Below are 19,957 nucleotides of genomic sequence, written 5' to 3'. Positions count from 1 at the left end.
TAAACACAAACTTTATCAAAAATACACATTTTGCATCACTGCTGGGCCCTTCTCTGGGTGGTCAGTGGCCATGAGAGGTCAAGTGAGTTGCTTTAGATGAGTCTTGTAGACAGCCAGCAAGGTTTTCTGCAAGGGATGTTTCCTGAAGGAGTCTGACCACTTGGCAGTGGTGACAGGATGAACATGCAGTGTTTGGGAGCGAGAGCGAGCTTTAACGAGGCCTCCCCCTCCTCTCCAGTGTGTTTTATGTCTTCTACGAACAGTACCTGACCATCATTGACGACACTATCTTCAACCTCGGTGTGTCCCTGGGCGCGATATTTCTGGTGACCATGGTCCTCCTGGGCTGTGAGCTGTGGTCTGCAGTCATCATGTGCGCCACCATCGCCATGGTCTTGGTCAACATGTTTGGAGTTATGTGGCTCTGGGGCATCAGTCTGAATGCTGTGTCCTTGGTCAACCTGGTGATGGTGAGTCCTCGTCCACTCTCAATTTGTCCCTAGCTCCTGTTTCACTTAGGGGAATTGCTGTCTTGGATTCCATGTAAACCCTAAGATGGAAGAAGATACCAAGTCTGGTGCTCACTCTTGGCGCACATGGAGAGGCAGGATGAGTGCTGGATGGTGGTGGGACAGGGCGTAGAGGGAGCGAGCATTGAGTTGAACATCTGGGAGCATAAGCACATTACAGGGAATTCTGTTCAGTTTTTTCTTTTGTCCCATTCCTTGCGGCTGTTACTAGTATACCTGATGGTGCCTCTGACCATGGAAATGTGATTTCCTAGCCTTGTTCGGAGCTTTTCCACCTGTCATTTGTTGTTCTTTAGAGATTGCACAAACCTATAGCCTAATGACAGCAGCATGTTCACTTTTTGCTTAGAAAATTGCACCCCGCCCCGGGAGCTCTCTGACCAGTGCCTTCTGCCTCCCATGTGGTTGTCAGGTGCTTTTCATCATTAAAGATGAGAGCACTGGAGAAGGTATTTATGGAAAATAGAACAGGGTATCTGTACTCTCAGATGTGAACGCTGCTTCAGATAGGGGAGCAGCGAGGTCCAAGGAAAGAAGTTGTGACAATGTGCCAGCTCGGTGCATGTGGGATGACCTTAAGGGGTTCCAGCAGTTTCTCCTGATCAAAACAAACATGCACATAAAACCAGGCTTTTGGCTGTGTGTAGAGAGGGCCCCAAAAAGTTCCCGGTACAGTATAGATTGGTGTGATGGAGGCCTTATAAGTCCAATGGGATGCTTGGCCTCCTCTAGCACCCAGGGTGCCCTGGTAATTAGCCCCCATCCTGGGAACGGGGTGGCTGCCTAGGGTCTTCAACAGGAAGAGAGCCATCATCCTAAAGGAAGTGCTTTATTTCAGAGCTGTGGCATCTCCGTGGAGTTCTGCAGCCACATAACCAGAGCGTTCACGGTGAGCACGAAAGGCAGCCGCGTGGAGCGTGCAGAAGAGGCACTCGCCCACATGGGCAGCTCCGTGAGTACCCTGAGCAGGGCCACGCCAGCAGAGCTGCACCATGAAGTGTCTTGCTTAGTGACTGAAGAGTCTGGATCCTGTTAGCTGCCACATCATGAACAGAACAGATGTTCTGTAGCACTGTACCTGTCAGTGCAGTTCCTTTTTAGGTGGCAGTGTGCTGAAGCAGGAAAATAACAGAAAAGTTAAACGTGAGACAGCTGCCAGTCTTCTCCATTTAAAATGCAGGCAGGGGAGCCCGGGCCAGAACCCAGCGTGTGATGTGCGGTTGGTGCCTGGAGAGTCTTCCTGGTTCAGCTCTACACCCAGGCTTAGCCTATCTCTTTACCACTGTAGAAAATACTTGGTAAAGAGTAAAAACTAAAACTTTGTTTCATAACACTTTTAAATATTTAAGTTTTCACTTGAGAACATAAAGATACTCAATTTAGAGACACAATGCTGCGTTTATGCAGAATACACAGCTTTTACCTTGGTCATACCTCTCCCCCAGGATCATAAGGCAGCAAATAAAATAGTGTTAGGTAGTAGATGATGCTAGCTGGGTTCAGTTCTCATTGCTTTGGACCTTGAATATTAAGAAATCCTCATAAGGGCTGGGCATGGTGGCTCATGCCTGTAATCCCAGCACTTTGGGAGGCCAGTGCGGGCAGACCACTTGAGGCCAGGGGTTCGAAACTAGGCTGGCCAACATGGTGAAACCCCATCTCTACTAAAAATACAAAAATTAGCCGGGCATGGTGGCGCACACCTATAATCCCAGCTACTCGGGAGGCTGGGGCAGGAGAATCACTTGAACCTGGGAGAAATCCTTGTAAGGAAGTGTTTCAATTACAGGTTGGTAAAAGTGGTTTCTAACACAGTATCTCTTCTTTTAGGTGTTCAGTGGAATCACGCTTACAAAATTTGGAGGGATTGTGGTGTTGGCTTTTGCCAAATCTCAAATTTTCCAGATATTCTACTTCAGGATGTATTTGGCTATGGTCTTACTGGGCGCCACTCACGGATTAATATTTCTCCCTGTCTTACTCAGTTACATAGGTAAGAGTTCTTGTCTTAAAAGGGTGGCACAAGAGGAAGCACATTAATGAAAGGGAATTCTGTCCTGAGGCATTCTTTTCAAGTATTTGAACTCATACTAATGGTCATTTGATAAATGATACTGAGTAAAAACAATTCTTCTAAGAGAAAAAACCCATCCAGGGGCTTCATGATGGTGCAGACTGTTTCATTAGTAAGTTGCTGATGTTTTTTCTGGAGGCCTGGAGCCAGCCCTTGAATGGGTATGAGTGTCAGCAGGTGGGGCGGCTCCTCCCTGCCACTGAGATGGAGGAGTCCGTCCGGCAGCCGGCTCTCACACCAGCAGCGCTGCAGAACAGCTTTTTATGTCCCTCACGGATTTCCCGTTCTCAGCAAAGTGCTGCCTCTGTTCATCTCGAGACTATTCTTGATCCTTTTACTTCTATGGCCACTTCACCTTGCACAAAAATGACCCACGGCTGAAAGAACAGTACTGATTTGCTTGACTTAAAGCTTTGTCACTAAATTGGAGCACTGAAGTAAAAGATTAAGAAAATGAGGGGCTTTTTATCATCTCCGGGAGATAGAAAGTAGTTCTATTACAATCTAATATACTAGCTCCTTTTCTTTAAGACAAAAAAAAGAGAGAGAGAGAGAGAGAGATGAGCACTTTGGAAGGCTGAGAGGGGAGAATCATTTGAGACCAGCCTAGACAACATAGCGAGGCCTCCATCTCTACAAAACTACAATTGGCCAGGTGAAGTGGTCTGCGTCTGCAGTCCCACCTACTTGTTAGGCTAAGGCAGGAAGCTTGCTTGAGCCCAGAAGGATGGGCTCAGGATGCAGTGAGTCGTGTTCATACCACTGCACTCCAGCCTGAGGAAGAAAGCAAAGAGCCCCTCTCCGAATGAGAGAGAGAGATGTGGTCTCACTCTGTTGTCCAGGCTGGTCTCAAGCAATTCTCCTGCCTCAGTCTCCCAAAGTGGAATTACAGGCGTGAGCCACTATGCCCAGCCAACCAGTTCCCTTTCTCCTGCAGAAATAAGAAAAATTATTTTTCTCTCTCATAGGGCCTTCAGTAAATAAAGCCAAAAGTTGTGCCACTGAAGAGCGATACAAAGGGACAGAGCGTGAACGGCTTCTAAATTTCTAGCCCCCTTGCAGGGCATCCTGACTGAACTGTGTCTAAGGGTCGGTCGGTTTACCACTGGACGGGTGCTGCATCGGCCAGGCCAAGTTGAACACCGGATGGTGCCAACCATCAGGCTGTTTGGCAGCAGCTTTGAACATAGTGCCCGTGAACTCAGGAATGCACAGTTGACTTGGGAAGCAGTATTACTAAATCTGGAGGCAACCACAGGACACTAAACTTCTCCCAGCTTCTTCAGGAAAGAAACCTCATTCTTTAGCAAGCAGGAGGTGACACTAGATGGCTGTGAATGTGATCCACTCACTGACACTCTGTAAAGGCCAATCAATGCACTGTCTCTCCTTTTAGGAGTAAGCCATCCCACAAGTTCTGTACCACATTTTTAGTGATATTTGAGGTTGTAGATACACTTTATAACATTTTATAGTTTAAAGAGCTTTATTAATGCAATAAATTAACTTTGTACACATTTTTATATAAAAAAAGCAGCAAGTGATTTCAGAATGTTGTAGGCCTCATTAGAGCTTGGTCTCCAAAAATCTGTTTGAAAAAAGCAACATGTTCTTCACAGTGTTCCCCTAGAAAGGGATTTAATCGCCAGTTAGATGTGGCATGAAATGAGGTACAAAGAAAGCATCTCGTAGGTGTGTCTACTGGGTTTTAACTTATTTTTCTTTAATAAAATACATTGTTTTCCTAAGTTTTGGGGTTGCCCTATCTGCTTTGAGAGACAAGTAGAAAAGTTAAATGGAAGAGATTCTATCCTGTCCTTACGGTAACTAAATGCCATTTTATATTGAGCTAGAAAGAGTTAGACCTACATGTTTCATTAGAGAGTCCTGATCCTTCCCTATCCTAAAGAAGATGTCTTAGGTTGTATAACTATTTGGAGATGAGAATGATCAACCAGGGCCAGGTGCAGTGGCTCATGCCTGTAATCTCAGCACTTTGGAAGGCCGAGGCAAGTGGATCACGAGGTCAGGAGTTCCACACCAGCCTGGACAATATAGTAAAACCCCATCTCTACTAAAAATACAAAAATTAGCCGGGTGTGGTGGCACACACCTGTAGTCCCAGCTACTCAGGAGGCTGAGGCAGAAGAATCGCTTGAACCTGGCGGAGCTTGCAGTGAACCGAGATTGCACCACTGCACTCCAGCCTAGGCAACAGAGCGAGACTCCGTCTCAATGAAAAAAATAAATGAGAATGATCAACCAATGTATACTTCATAAAACTGAAACCTTAACAAGCCCCAGACCCTTTAAAACACTTAGCCACCATTTGCCGTCTTATTCCTGGCTTCAAGAGATATTCCAAGATCTGCTATAAGAGATGGGCTGTGCCTAATAGGTCCTAAATGTGTCTTGACTCAAAACACACCTTCCTTGGTGAGCTGCAGAGTATAACTCAGATTCTGTCAGCATACTGAATTCACTCTGCTACAAATAATGGGCCGAGGGTTAGGTGGGCTGTTACCAAACTGTGTTGTTTACAAAAACGCTAACCCAAGAGTCCTCGCCCACCAGCTGCCAGTGCCCTCTGCTACTCTTAGAGGCTATGGTTACCCCAAGTCTTTTCATTGCATTCTCACCTGGTGTGAAATTGGGGCTCCCTCGCAAACGCTGATTTCGCTGTTCAAAAAACCGGAATATTGTATAGAAAAGCATGTTGTCTTCAGTCTGCTTTGCAGCATCTAAAAATTTTCGTGCAGAAATGTTGTCATGGCCACCAATACCCCGGATAAACCTTAAGGCAGCTAACACTTGGTGTTTGGAAAGAAGAACTTCTACTATTTCATCATTTGCTGTTGAAAGTCGCTAGGAATAAGGGAGAGAAGTCCAGGTCAGTGCAAACAACAGGAACAGAGTGAGTTTCCATAGTCTAAAACCTCACACAGCAGACTTACCTTCAGCATGTCCAGAGACAGCTGATGAGCAGGAGGATAGAAACTCTCTAGGGATAACAGCAGACAAGCCTGAAAGACGTTTTTAGACCTGCTTCAGTTGGAAGGTTAACAGTGAAAATTTTCTGTTTTTAACCACAATGGAAGTAAAAATCTGGCAATGCATACCAAAGGTTTGGAGTCACTGAGGACGTGGTACTGCAAGAACTGATGCAGCATGTAAAAGAGGTTGTGCTGGACAAGGGTTTTGATAACAAGTTCATGTAGGTAATGCTGAGGACAAAAGTAAAAAGTGAAAGAACACTTCCAAATCATTCAGCCACAACAGACTAGAGGCTCCCCGAGGACTGGCTGTTCCAACCAACATGGCAAAAGTGTCACTACAAGAAGTGGTTTCATCATGCAGGTAAAGACCCCAACTTGACATTACACTTGCATTCCAACTAATAAGAATGCTGGGAGAGTCACTCAGCATTCTGAGTCAGGGAGGCAGACCTGTCTTAGCATATGAGTCATCTTCTAAGAGGGACTGTGTCTTTTTTTTTTTTTTTTTTTTAATTCCTGTTGTTTTAACTTGGGACCAGCTGATTTGAAGGTACCTGTACTGCAATCTGAAACTGGTTAAGAGAACGAATGTATTCCATCAGCACGGCTATCACAAATTTGTGAGGCATCTCCTAGGGAGAAAAAAATGTGGTTTTATAAATACCAACGAGGTGCAGAAGGGGCTGCATATAACACTTTATCCAACACCCGCCTTGTTTTCATCTTAAAATGGCCCCGTTCATCTTTCACTGGTTTTGCATAAATTGCTCCAGAACCACTTGTCACTGATGATGCTTTAGGCCTGAGTATTAGAAGCCAAACTACCAGCTCTAGGTCCTCACCCAAGGAAACTCCAGTGATTCTAATCACATGAAGTCTCCTGTTTTCCTCAACTGCCTTGTTTTGAGCATTCTCAGTCCAGAAGAGGCGGAAAGCTGCAGCCCACCTTCTTTTCCACGAAGGCTGACAGGACATGGGTGTACACATCCGACTGGTCCAGCACCGCCTGGGTCCGCACCGGCCTCTTGAGGAGCGGGCTGCTTCGGCTCTGCCCTGCTTCCACCGCCTGAAAGAAGAAGCCACCAACTATGACCTTTGGCATCTTTGAGGAAGGGTGCTGTCCACAGCTCATCCACAAGGACTGAATTCTTCCATGTGGGCCCCAGGATATGAACGGAAAACACTTCTTTCTCTACTTAGGTAACATTTTTCCTGTGCTGGCTTGGGGAGGGTCTAGGAAGTCAGAATTGGTCATCTGGAAAACACTCCAATGTTCATGGTAGATGCAACTGAAAAAGCATGTGTCAGAGTTTTCTCTTAAGATATATCATACTTAGCCTCTTGCAATTTTTTAACTTCCTGTCTAAGCTTCTTGATCCTGGACCACGGGCATTTGTTATCTGGCAAAAATGAAATGGCCTGCTGCATCCCTGCTTTACGAAGTCCTTATCCTACAATAAATGAGCAGCTCCTGCATGGAGTCTCCAGGGATTTTGAAGTGGGAAGCCAGAGCAAGTCCTTTCCTATTCACAAGTCTTTCTGAATAGGAAAGCTCTGTGAGAACTTGACAACCTCATCTGACGTGTGAAAGCAGTTCCGGCTGGGCGCGGTGGCTCATGCCTGTAATCCCTGCACTTTGGGAGGCCAAGGTGGGTGGATCACCTGAGGTCAGGAGTTCCAGACCAGCCTAATATGGAGAAACCCCGTCTCTACTTAAAAAAAAAAAAAATTCAAAATTAGCCGGGCGTGGTGGCACATGCCTGTAATCCCAGCTACTCGGGGGAGGCTGAGGCAGAAGAATCGCTTGAACCCAGGAGGCAGAGGTGGTGGTGAGCCAAGATCTCACCATTGCACTCCAGCCTGGGCAACAGGAGCAAAACTCCATCTCAAAAAAAAAAAAAAAAAGCAGTTCAGATCCATGCGGATTATGCAATAGCTGTGGGGTGTAGCCTGAGAACCTGCATTTCCAAGAAACTCCAGATGCTGCTCACATGGCTGGTCATTGGCCCCCACTGCTGAGTCATGATGTTTATGGAGCCCAGTAGACAGTGCGGGACAGCACAGAAACTGCCATTTGGGATCAGACCTGCTGGTTCCCACAGCCCAGAACACCCACAGCAATAGGGTTCAAAAGGACTCAGCCATTCCTCATATCTGACAGGGTGGAAATGGACACTGTCCAGGCAACCGGCCCTCTTCAGTGCCTGTCTCAGACCTCTTACCCTTCCACGAACAGCTAAAGGGGACTGGAGTTCTGGGGCTTTTGTTGGTTTAAAACCATGTTCAGCCTAGGACTAATGATATCCTGGAAGTGAAGTGATTAGTTCTCCTTGTCCTAAACTTTTCTTCTTTCTGGCTTCAGGAGATACGATGTACGAGTAATACAGTGGAAATTGGTGGCGATAAGCCATGGTTACTACCTTCACTGCAAACATGTCTGCTAAGTGCTAACACTGAATCATCACTATCTCAACAGGATGCTCTCTCAACAGGAAAGAAAGGTGTGGCAAACAGAAATATTTCGAATTTAATTTACTAAGTCCTCACTCTGGCAAAACAGAAAAATACACAAAATATTGCAAAGCAGAGACTGATTTTTCTCATCTATATATAACAGTAGGCCAAGGATCTACAGGCAAGATCAAACACAGATGGGGAAAAACAAAAACAGTGAAGGTATGAAGTGAGATGTAGCCTCCAGCTCATGGGATGCAGGGCCCCTGAATTTACTACTCCCCCACTATCCCCCACTATCACCACCCTGCCCTATGGCAGGCAGCAAATCTCAGTGACGTTATTCTAATATATAGGAAACAATTTTGCACCATAATGACTTAGAAAATACCAGGGAGGGGGTGGGGGAGAAGGACCCTTTGTCATACTCCCTGTAACTCACCATCGCATAACTCTGCTCGGCATCCAAGTACTTTTTATACTCATGGTTGAGTTTATCAAAAACAGTGGCTATCACGGGCAGCGATGCTCTGTCTGACTCACTTAACACTGGAAAGGCACAAAGTTCACACGGATCAAACAAACTTCATGTCAGCCGCAGAATTTCCACACGTTGCTATGATAAAAACTGATCTCAAAAGGTTACCAACGCAAAAGTACCTTTAAAGGACACTCCAAGAAATGCATTACTTTAAAGACCTGATACCTAGACATCATTCGCAACCCCTTTCTGGTTACAGTTGAAAAAAAAAAGCTATAGCAGGCTAGGCTCAGTGGCTCATGCCTCTAATCCCAGCACTTTGGGGAGGCTGAGGCAGAAGGATCACTTAACGCTGGGGGTTTGAGACCAGCCTGGGCAACAAGGCAAGACCCCATCTCTACCAAAACAAACAAAACAAACACCAATAGCACATACTGGTAGGGGATGCTTTTTTTCTTTTTTTTTTTTTTTTTTTGTTTTTTTGAGACAGGGTCTTGCTCTGTTGCCCAGGCTGGAGGTATACTGGCACAAATGGCTCACTGCAGCCTTGTCCTCCCGGGCTCAAGCAATCCTCCCTCTGCAGCCTCTGGAGTAGCTGGGGCCACAGGTGTATACCACCAAATTCAGCTCATTTTTTTTTTTTTTTTTATAGAGACAGGGTTTCGCCATGTTGTCCAGGCTGGTCTCGAACTCCTAGGCTCAGGCAATCCTTCTGCCTCATGCTCCCAGAGTGCTGGGATTAAAAGCATGAGCCACCATGCCTGGCCTCAGTAGGGGATTCTTAAAGAAGACACATACGCAGTGAAGTGGCTTGGATTTTGAAAGAGGTGTGTGTGTGAAGGCCAGGGGCGGTGGCCCACTCCCCTCCTGTGCGCCCACTTTCATTCAGAACCATCCCATTTATTGTTCTTTTCTCTACAAGTATCTCTACAAGTCATCTTTCCATTTAGCAGCCTTTCCTAGGGGGTCACATAGCCACCCCTCACACAAAGAATGAGGCTATGGATTACAGACAAGGCACAACAATCTGGCCCACATCCCAATAAAAAGTGTTGGGCAGCACAGGCCTCATACTGGAACCAGACCAAGGGGGAAGGATTCAACTTACTCTGTGAACAGACAGACAGGATGACCATCTTGCATTCTTTTCTCTGGAGGAGAAAGTCCATCAATCTTCCTTTGTCTGGTAAGAGATTTACTATGGGCTCAAGTTTCACTTGGAGGTTCCAGAGGTAACCTGGATTTTAAGAGGCAGCAAATATAACAATATGATGCAAACCATAACAAAAGCCCAAAAGTGGTTCCCCTAAACATCTGCAGGGCGGGTGGGGGGTGGTGATAAATGTAGCTTTTTCTTCCTAACCAAAGCAGAGCCAAGCCATTCAACAACATGTCTACAGCAGAAGGACTGATGGCCGAACTACTGCACACTTGGCTGACTCCAAGTAACCTCTGCATTCAGGGGCACATCAATGGTGTAGCTCCCTAGTCCTTAATTCCAAACGGGGCCTTCCCTAGACCTAGTCCCTCTTTTAACGTTTAAAATAGAAAAAGATGTCAACATGTGGCATCAACTTCAGTCCTGTGCTTTGGTTTCTCCTATAATGGCTCATTAGTTTAAAAGGTAACTCCAGAGGCTCTCAATGGAACATCATAACTCATCCATTCATCAACCCATAAATGTACTGATCACCCACACTGCCAGCATCTGGTGTGGCCTTTCCCAATTGGAGTTCTGCAGAATGAAGTGCCACATAAAAACTCATCTGGGTGATCCCTTTTTCAGTTGTCCCAAGGCAGGTGCAGAGCAGCTGTACAGGAAAACACCAGCAAAGATGCACAGGAGAGAAGTGACTTCATTACATACAGTGGATGCTTACAGCATCAGGACTAATTCTCTCCTCAAGAATTCTTAGGAATTCCAGAGGAAAGGCAGGAAAATACACAGAGGATTAAAGAGTAACATAGGAAATTCTCTAATACCAGCCTGGCAAGGAATTAGACAGGTTAGGGCAACATGGCAAGATCCTATCTCTAAAAAAAAAAATTATAGGCCGGCTGCAGTGGCTCACGCCTGTAATCCCAGCACTTTGGGAAGCCAAAGTGGGCAGATCATGAGGTCAGGAGATCGATACCATCCTATCCAACATGGTGAAACCCTGTACCTACTAAAAATACAAAAATTGGCTGGGTGTGGTGGTGCATGCCTGTAGTCCCAGCTACTGGGGAGGCTGAAGCAGGAGAATCGCTTGAACCCAGAAGTCAGAGGTTGCAGTGAGCCAAGACAGTGCCACTGCACTCCAGCCTGGCGACAAAGCGAGCTTCCGTCTCAAAATAATTATTATTATAATAAAATAACTGGGCGTGGTGGTGTGCGCCTGTAGACCCAGCTACTCAGAAGGCTAAAGTAGGAAGATCGCCTGAGCCCAGGAGCTCAAGGCTGCAGTAAGCTGAGATAGCACTACTGCACCCCAGGCTGGGTGACAGAGCAAGACCAGATTACCCAGGAAGAGACAACTAATAGGCTGAGGAGGCTTCGTCAGCAAGACCAGAAAGAGGAGCACACCTCCTGGGCTCATGCGGAACAGAAAAGGGCACGGACACCGGAGGGAAGGTGGATGGGAGAAACGAAGGGAGACGGGCTGGGGTGGAGTCTGGCTTTCCAGGATGGGCTTAAGCAGGAGAACGGCATTCTTACAGGAGAACGGCGTTCTTACAGGAGAATGGCACTCTTAGTTGTTGCTTTATTAAAAGTAGTATATGTTCTTGATAAAATGCACATACAGTAGAAAACAGTATAAAGTGAAAAAAAAATCCCATTCCCAAGGTTGAAAGGAGGCGTCACTGCTCAGAGATTCACCTTGAAAATGTCCCTGGCTACAACTGGGATCCAAAGTCAACAAGCCCCATGTTCTAACACGACAACTGTCCCGCTGACCTACCTTGGCTTGCACTGATAATGATGTCAGGTTGAAAGACAATCCAGGATGAAGAATCTACATGTTATAGGAAATTCTAAACCAGGAAAAGATGAAAACAAAAGGCAAAACCAGTTTCCATTAGCACACGCCCCTGCCCCCCATGTGCTGAGTCCACGCTAAACACGGGGCCCCCTGGACGGTCAGGGAAGCTGGCTGCGGGGTGGCTCTCAGAGCGTTATTCACAGCTGCCCAGAGGAGGGCTTCAGGACCACTCTGTAAGGGTGACCACTTGCCCTGTTGTGCACGGTGCCAACGCCTTAGTAAAGGATACAGAGTTTACACGGAACAGGAGACTGGCTGGTCACGGCAGCAGGACCTACAAATTGAGAAAACATAAGTGCGACGCTGCAGCCAGAAAACACTGCGAATGCTGGTACTCACGACGCAAAAGTATTTTTTTTTTTTTTTTTTTTTGAGACGGAATCTCGCTCTGTCGCCCAGGCTGGAGTGCAGTGGCCGGATCTCAGCTCACTGCAATCTCCGCCTCGCGGTTTCACGCCATTCTCCTGCCTCAGCCTCCCGAGCAGCTGGGACTACAGGCGCCCGCCACCTCGCCCGACTAGTTTTTTGTATTTTTTAGTAGAGACAGGGTTTCACCGTGTTAGCCAGGATGGTCTCGATCTCCTGACTTCGTGATCCGCCCGTCTCGGCCTCCCAAAGTGCTGGGATTACAGGCTTGAGCCACCACGCCCGGCCAGTACTTTTTAATGTCGTGACAAAATGTTCATTCAGCTGTAGTTAAGGAAGAAATGAACTGTTCATCTCACTGATAGCACATACGGGGAGGAAGGGGGAAGAAATTGAAAACAATCCAGGAAAAACTCACCAAGAAAAAGAAAGCACGTCAAGGCTTCAATCACTGTGGTTTGGGTTTTTTTTTAAATAACCAAAGATGACTCATGATCATTTACAGATGCACATTAAGGAACTGAGAAATTTACTTGGAGGATTCAAAATCAAATACCCAGATCATCCACAGAGAATGTTTCAAATAAATGTGGCTCGTAGCTTACCGCAGCTTAATTATCTTTTTTTTTTTTTGAGGTGGAGGCTCGTTCTATTGCCCAGGTTGGAGTGTACTGGTGCGATCTTGGCTCACTGCAACCTCCACCTCCCAGGTTCAAGAGATTCTCCTTCCTCAGCCTCCCAAGTAGCTGAGATTACAGGCATGTGCCACCACACCCAGCTAACTTTTTTGTGTTCTTAGTAGAGATGGGGTTTCACCATATTGGCCAGGCTGGTCTTGAATTCCTGACCTCAAGTGATCCATTCACCTTGGCCTCCCAAAGTCCTGGGATTATAGGCGTGAGCCACCGGGCCCGGCCTTTTTTTTTTTTAAAGACAGACAGGGTGTTGCTCTGCTGTCCAGGCTTGAGTGCAGTAGTTGATCATAGCCCACTATAACCTCGAACTCCTTGGCTCAAGTGATCCTCCTGCCTCAGCCTTCAGAGTAGCTAGGACTACAGGCACGTGACCACTGGAACAGAGCTGCTAACTTTTTTCTTTTTCTTTTTTGGAAAGACAAGGTCTCTCTATGTTGCCCAGGCTGGTCTCAAAGTCCTGGGCTTAAGTGATCTGGCCACCTCAGCCTCCCAATGTGCTGGGATTATAGGCATGAGCCACTGCGCCCAGCCACTTAATTATCTAAATAATTAGCTTGATTATCCATTGCTTAGAGTAGGTCCAGGCACAGTGAGCTCATCTGGGAAGCAGACCCCCAAAACCTCACATGGCCGGGGACCCTTAGCAACCAGTTAGGCAGCCCCACAAGCTAACCATGACTCCTGGTTCTGTTCCAATTACCCAGGTGCAATCAAGGCAGGTTTCGATCAGCTGGTCAGAGAAAGGGTCATTGTGAACAGACGGCCCAAAGCCAGGAAAGAGCCCAGGCAGACAAGCTTCGGCGAAGAACGCTCGCACTTTGGACCTAAGGGTCAAGGTCTGCACCGAGTGCACAGCCCTCATCTTTGTGTGGCTGACCTGCACACTGTCAGGCGAGAGCTTTCATTTTCCAGGCCCCCCAGATGATTCTAATATGTAGTCAGATTGAGACCCACTGTTCTAATAGGCCCAAAACAAAAAGAAAAAGGGTGGCTGACTCTTCCCAAAAGTGCTGGTTATATCTTTCTAAACAGGCCCATTCAATTCCTGAGCATGCCCACCCAGTGGCAGCACAGTGGGCAAGACACATGGATGCTTCAACCTGCCAGGGCTCACAGCCCAGCAGGAAATGAAAGTCACTAACCTCTGAAAATGCTTTGCAGCCCAAACCACCTAGCTCCCCAGACCCTCAGTGGATTCCTTACTTCCTCCTATTGATCTCTGCACTGGCTACTACTGTGACAGCCTCACATCTGTTCCATTATAACCAGATGGTTAGAACCTGATACCTCCTAACTGGTCCTGCACCACTGGAACAGAGCTGAAGGTTCTAAGCCAGGGGTGTCCAATGTTTTGGCTTCCCTGGGCCACATTAGGAAGAAGAAGAATGGTCTTGGGCCACACATAAAATACACTAACATAATATAGCTGATGAACTTAAAAGAAAATCATTAAAAAACTTCATAATGTTTTAAGAAAGTTTAAGAATTTGTGTTGGGCTGCATTCAAAGCTGTCCTGGGCTGCATGTGGCCCACAGGCCGTGGGTTGGACAGGCTTGTTCTAAATGTTGAGTTTTTTTCCCCCAATTCACCAGCAGTTACGTTCATGCCAAGTGGGCAGCAGACACAAGACAATCACTTGGCAAAATCTATTCTTTCAATGCTAACATTATTTACAAAGGAAAAGGAAGAAGCTCGAGAGAACACAGGAGACCAAAAGACCTAATCAAATGTCTGTTAAGAACCAGCTCCTTCCTCCAACTGTGCCAGAAAGTAACTAAGCTTTTGGCTAATCCAGCAAGACAGGGCAGTCGGGCTGACGATGCTGCTCTTGCTAAACTTTCAGCCAGAGCCCGACTCTGAATCTCCTGGGTGAAAGGTACAAGGAAATCCTGACTGCAGGCTGGGTCAACCGCCCAATGCTATCTGACAAAGAATAAAATATTAGTACCAGGGTTCCAAGTGTGAGCCATCTGACTACGTCTTGTACACTGAAACCTCAGACTAGCCAACTCTGCACTCCAATCTCCTTCAAAAGAGAGCCGGGAGAGACTGCTAGGAGGGACAGGCACAGAAGAGACAGACCCTGTGTGAACACAGTGAGAAGGCGGCCATCTGCAAGGAGGCCTGCAAGCAGGGAGGCCCCAGAAGAAAGCAAACCTGCAGACATCTTAATCTTGAACTTCTAGCCACCAGAACTGTGAGAAAATAAAGTTCTATTTAAGGAAAAAAAAAAAGAGAGAGAGTGTTGAGTATTCTTTCAGTTCTATGTTAAAATCAATTACACTGGGAAAAGGCAAAATGAAGCAAATAAATGACTTTCCCTTTTCCTGAATTCCTGGCCTCCACTCTTCTGATTTCCCAACCCCACCTCTCCAGGCAGAAGGAGGACTGATTTGGGTAAGCCTAAGAGTCACAGCCAAAGCACTTACTGTGACTGTCAGTCCCAAAGAATCCAATATTCATCATCACTGTCACACGGAATGTGAGGAAGAGAAAAGTGATCCCAGGTTAAAGTAACAAGCATACAGCCAAAGTTAATTTCAGCGTTACAGAGCTCAGGCAAACAGAAAACGTTATGGACGTACTCAGTATTAAAACATCTTTCACCATCAATGAGTAATCGAAACTATCCATTCTACAGCTCAGGTAAGATAAATTATTTCCTCCCAAGGGAGATTCATCTAGCTTAGAAAATGCTTTTTTCACAACATATTTCACAACATAACAGTAGTAGTTGCATTTTTTAAAAAACTACAACAGGCTGGTCACGGTGGCTCACACTTGTAATCCTAGCACTTTGGGAGACTGAGGCAGGCAGATCATCTGAGGTCAGGAGTTCAAGACTAGTCTAGAACATGGTGAAACTCCATCTCTATCAAAAATAAAAAAATTTGGGCCGGGCGTGGTGGCTCATGCCTGTAATCCCAGCACTTTGAGAGGCCAAGGCGGGCAGATCACTTGAGACCAGAAGTTCAAGACCAGCCTGGCCAACATGGTGAAACCCCATCTCTACTAAAAATACAAAAAAATTAGCTGGGCATGGTGGCACATGCCTATAATCCCAGCTACTTAGGAGGCTGAGGCAGGAGAATCACTTGAACCTTATCTCCTCTCACAAGTATTTAAGCAACTGAATACTTGGTTCGATTGCTCGAATACCTCACAACCTTGATCTTCTAAGAGGCGGAGGTTGCAGTGAGCCAAGATCATGCCACTGCACTCCAGCCTGGGCAATAGATTGAGGCTCTGTCAAAAAAATAAATTTAAAAAAATATAAAAATTAGCTGGGCACGGTGGTGCACACCTGTAATCCCAGCTACTTGGGAGGCTGAGGCAGGATAATCACTTGAACCCAGCGGGTGGAGGTTGTAGGGAGCCAAGATCACGCCACTACATACCAGCCTGGGCAACTGAGTGAGACTCCCTCTTAAAACAACAAAACTGGAACAAATGGCCCCTGGCAAAATCAGACAGATCTGGGAATCTGTTTACTCCTCACTCCACTTTTAATGTGAGTCCCAAAGATCATGGTGAGAACACAGCCACGTGGTAAAATGGCAGCACAGACTCCTCTACAGAACCCGTTACCTGCAATGGGGATCTGATAGGGCTGGATCGATCGCGCAGGAAGCACTGGGTGGTGGAAGGTAACAGAGCCATCAAACTCTCCCCGTAACTTGATATCAAATATTACCGACGTCTACGGGGGGAGAAAACAAGACTGAGGCCAAAATGAATCACAGTTTCCCAGTCCCTTTCATTCCATCCCATCTTGCTGTTTAAATCAGTTTAAAAGCCTGTGTTTGCATCTCTTCCCTACAGGCTAGTTCTTGAGGAGGAATTTGTCATTAACATTACAACTCTCTTTTAATATTTTTATCTCCTCTCACAAGTATTTCCTGCATTTATGACATGCTTCCTTTGACAAGCTCAAAGTGACCTAAGCAGATCTCTGTCATTTACACTGGAAACATCTTCACGTGTCAGAGAGTTAGCGTCACCACCCTCTGCGAGGGTAGAGGAGGGAAGTGGCTTCTTTATACCAGAGGCCCAGCCCACGGGACCCATTCTAGTTGTCCTGGTCCACACGGCCTCAAAACCATTATCCCCTAGCACTATCATCCATGCTCACAATTGCAATAGAGAGTTCATGTACTCATGGAATGGAGCAGATTCCCACCTCCTTCCAAGGTCAAATCTCAAGTGTTACTTTCTGAAACAGTTTTCAATTATCTTTAATCAACTGACACAATCACTGTTTTCTAAACTACTTAACCCATTTCCATCTGGAAGATGAAAACTCTTAGCATAAAAAATAAAAATGCACTTTCTAATCTTACTCAGACATTTTGCCAATTTTCTTTTTTTTTTTTTTTTTTTTTTTTCCCCCCGAGACAGGATCTTGCTCCATCACCCAGGCTGGGTGCAGTGGCACAATCTCAACTCACTGAAGCCCCGACCTCCCGGGCTCAAGCTATCCTCCAGCCTTAGCCCCACAAGTAGCTGGGACTATAGGCGTGCACTACCACACCCGGCTAATTTTTTTATTTTTTATATAGGTGGGGTTTTGCCATGTTGCCCAGGCTGGTCTCAAGCTCCTGGGCTCAACCAGTCTGTCTGCCTTGACCTCCCAAAGTGCTGGGATTACAGGCGTGATCCACTGCACCCAGCCGCCAATTTTCACAAGGCTTTTAAGCAACCTTAACTTTGGTAGAAACGTAGACAGCTTGTACCTCTGTATCCTGATGATGCACGACTACCAGGTTGTCCACCACGTTCAGGGCAAACTTTCCCGTCCTATTTAACTTCAATATGTGCATCTTTTTACAGGCACCTTCTCTGTAGGATAGAAAGCAAAAAATAGATCAACAAGCTGCAGCTCACATTTTAAAATCACAGAGAGAGGGGAAACAAAGCATGAGGTCTACCGTGGCAGATGATAGAGGACCACCTCCGCTCCTGTGCTGTTGGAGGTCCGAGAATGGTGCCTCAAGAACAGAACATACAGCTGCCCGTATCTAATTAGGGAACAAAGAGTCATAAATCACATCTGGCCATTCAAAATTCCTTTGTTCTAAATGGCATCACCGTTAATTATGAGATATTCATTTAATGGATATTCTGCTGCCAACAAAAATGTTTACAAAGAAACATGCAGTTACTCAAAGCCTATTATAAAGTTAAGTGGAAAAGAGAACACACACTAAATACAGCTTGATCATAATCTTTTAAAAGAAAACCCCAAACCTAAGCATAGAGTCTAAAATGATTAGAAACACGTTAATAGTTACACTTGAGTGATATGCTAAGTTCATTTTCTTCTCTGTTTTCCAAGTTGTGTATAATGAATGCATATTCCTTAGTAACAAGAAAATATAATCACTTTTTTTTTTTTTTCATTTTTCAGAGACAGGGTCTCCCTCTGTCACGTGCAACCACAGCTCACTGCAACCTCCAACTCCTAGGCTTCGGTGATCTTCCCTCACCTCAGCCTCCCCAGTAGCTAGGACTACATGCACATGCCACCGTGCCTGGCTAATTTTTAAATATTTTTGTAGAAACAGGGTCTCACTATGTTGCCCAGGCTGGTCTTGAACTCCTGGCCTCAAGGCGCTCCTCCTGCCTTGGCCTCCCCAGTCACCCAGTCACTGGTATTACAGGCGTACGCCACCATGCTCAGCCTCTTCTATTTAAGTGCCATCTAATAAGTGTTGCTGTGAACAGTTCCTGAATGCATACTCTAGTCCAGTGGTAAACTCTGTGCTGGGCCTGCCCAGGGACAAGGAGACCAAAGTGGGAGAGAACAGGTCCCCCACCTCCACTTCAGCCAGGACTGCTCTCGCTTTATCTATTGTCCAAATAGGAATGCTGGTTGGGCACAGTGGCTCATGCCTATAAACCCAGCACTTTGGGAGGCCAAGGCGGGAGGATCACCTGAGCCCAGGAGTTCAAGGCCAGCCTGGGCAACATGGTGAAACTCCATCTCTTCAGAAAATATAAAAATTATCCAGATGTGGTGGCATGCACCTGTAGTCCCAGCTACTCAGGAGACTGGGGCAGGACAATCACTTGAACCTAGGAGGCGGAGGTTGCAGTGAGCCGAGATCGTAACACTGCACTCCAGCCTGGGCAACAGAGCGAGACTCTCCAAAAAAAATTTAAAAATAAACAGGAAAGCCACAGAAGAGTACCAAAAAAAACAAAAAAAAAAAAAAAAAAAAGGAAGAAGAAATAAAGAAAAGAACATTATACTAACTACCAAAAAGTTTGAAAGTTTGGGGTTCTTTTTTATTAATCTCTATTGTGTGTTTAAAATTTTCATTACAAATTTAAAAACTGAGATATCCACTTTTTCAAATGAAAATATACCTTCGTACTGCCGGGCACGGTGGCTCACGCCTGTAATCCCAACACTTTGGGAGGCCGAGGCAGGCAGATCACCAGGTCAAGAGACTGAGACCATCCTGGCCAACATGGTGAAACCCTGTCTCTACTAAAAATACAAAAATTAGTTGGGCATGGTGGCACGTGGCTGTAATCCCAGCTACTCGGGAGGCTGAGGCAGGAGAACTGCTTGAACCTGGGAGGCAGAGGTTGCAGTGAGCCGAGATCGTACCAGTGCACTCCAGCCTGGCAACAGAGCAAGACTCCATCTTAAAAAAAAAAAAAAAAAAAAAAAACAGAAAAAGAAAATATATCTCCATATATAAGTAATTGAGTTCCATGTTTGTTACATAAAAATCTTAATCTATTTTCTTATTTAGAACGATTATTAACTTAGCTTTAAAAAAAAAAAAAAAAACTTGGCCAGGCACAGTGGCTCACACCTGTAATCCCAGCACTTTGGGAGGCCAAGGCAGGTGGATCACTTGAGGTCAGGAGTTCAAGACCAGCCCGGCCAACATGGCGAAAACCCTGTCTCTACCAAAAACAGAGAGATTAGCCAGGCGAGGTGACACATACTTGTAATCCCAGCTACTTGGGAGGCTGAAGCAGAAGAATCACTTGAGCCTGGGAGGCGGAGGCTGCAGCGAGCCGACACTGCACCACTGCACTCCAGCCTAGGTGACAGAACAAGATTCTATCTTGAAAAAAAAAGAAGAAATTATAAAACAAAAACACTAAGAAATAAATTAGTTCAAAGTTCTTGTCTTATCAGGCTAGAAAGGTAAAGGAATTCCTTAGCATCACAAAGCTGATAAAAATCAAAAAGGAATGCCAGAAACACGGCAGGTTTTCTGTGTTCAGAGGATCTAGACACTGAATACCCAGGACAAGGGGAGTCCTCCTCATGTGTTCTAGGGGTCAGGGCATCATGTGGTGCTTGTACCACACTC

General features: G+C 45.9%; 2 protein-coding genes across 10 annotated transcripts in view; one reads left to right on the top strand and one right to left on the bottom strand.

Annotated features, from left to right (window-relative positions):
* Window positions 1-8,796, top strand: part of NPC1 (NPC intracellular cholesterol transporter 1) — a 61,350-nt gene extending 52,554 nt beyond the window's left edge. For 2 of the 3 annotated variants that reach the window (XM_030926022.1, XM_030926021.1), the window contains exons 22-25: window positions 239-470; window positions 1,369-1,482; window positions 2,361-2,523; window positions 3,573-4,352. In XM_030926022.1, coding sequence (XP_030781882.1) covers window positions 239-470; window positions 1,369-1,482; window positions 2,361-2,523; window positions 3,573-3,655 — 592 coding nt within the window. In that variant the 3' untranslated portion in view covers window positions 3,656-4,352. Of the gene's footprint in view, window positions 1-238; window positions 471-1,368; window positions 1,483-2,360; window positions 2,524-3,572; window positions 4,353-7,962 lie in introns of those variants that run through there. The other variant, XM_030926023.1, reaches the window with a different exon arrangement.
* The window catches only part of RMC1 (regulator of MON1-CCZ1), a 32,241-nt gene continuing 13,762 nt past the window's right edge, over window positions 1,479-19,957 (bottom strand). For 4 of the 7 annotated variants that reach the window (XM_030926026.1, XM_010383232.1, XM_030926025.1 and 1 more), the window contains 13 exons: window positions 17,549-17,638; window positions 17,354-17,459; window positions 16,209-16,320; window positions 11,788-11,832; window positions 11,478-11,531; window positions 9,644-9,772; window positions 8,497-8,603; window positions 6,547-6,666; window positions 6,155-6,232; window positions 5,724-5,828; window positions 5,559-5,627; window positions 5,244-5,469; window positions 4,072-4,230 (listed from right to left, as the gene is read on the bottom strand). In XM_030926026.1, coding sequence (XP_030781886.1) covers window positions 4,151-4,230; window positions 5,244-5,469; window positions 5,559-5,627; window positions 5,724-5,828; window positions 6,155-6,232; window positions 6,547-6,666; window positions 8,497-8,603; window positions 9,644-9,772; window positions 11,478-11,531; window positions 11,788-11,832; window positions 16,209-16,320; window positions 17,354-17,459; window positions 17,549-17,638 — 1,321 coding nt within the window. In that variant the 3' untranslated portion in view covers window positions 4,072-4,150. Of the gene's footprint in view, window positions 1,643-4,071; window positions 4,231-5,243; window positions 5,470-5,558; window positions 5,647-5,723; window positions 5,829-6,154; window positions 6,233-6,546; window positions 6,667-8,496; window positions 8,604-9,643; window positions 9,773-11,477; window positions 11,532-11,787; window positions 11,833-16,208; window positions 16,321-17,353; window positions 17,460-17,548; window positions 17,639-19,957 lie in introns of those variants that run through there. The other 3 variants (XM_030926024.1, XM_030926027.1, XR_004055697.1) reach the window with 3 other exon arrangements.

The sequence above is a fragment of the Rhinopithecus roxellana genome, chromosome 21, assembly GCF_007565055.1.
Source record: "Rhinopithecus roxellana isolate Shanxi Qingling chromosome 21, ASM756505v1, whole genome shotgun sequence".
In the NCBI taxonomy this organism is placed as follows: domain Eukaryota; kingdom Metazoa; phylum Chordata; class Mammalia; order Primates; family Cercopithecidae; genus Rhinopithecus; species Rhinopithecus roxellana.
Note: the sequence above shows the minus strand (reverse complement) of the source record. Positions and strands in the feature narration are given on the sequence as shown.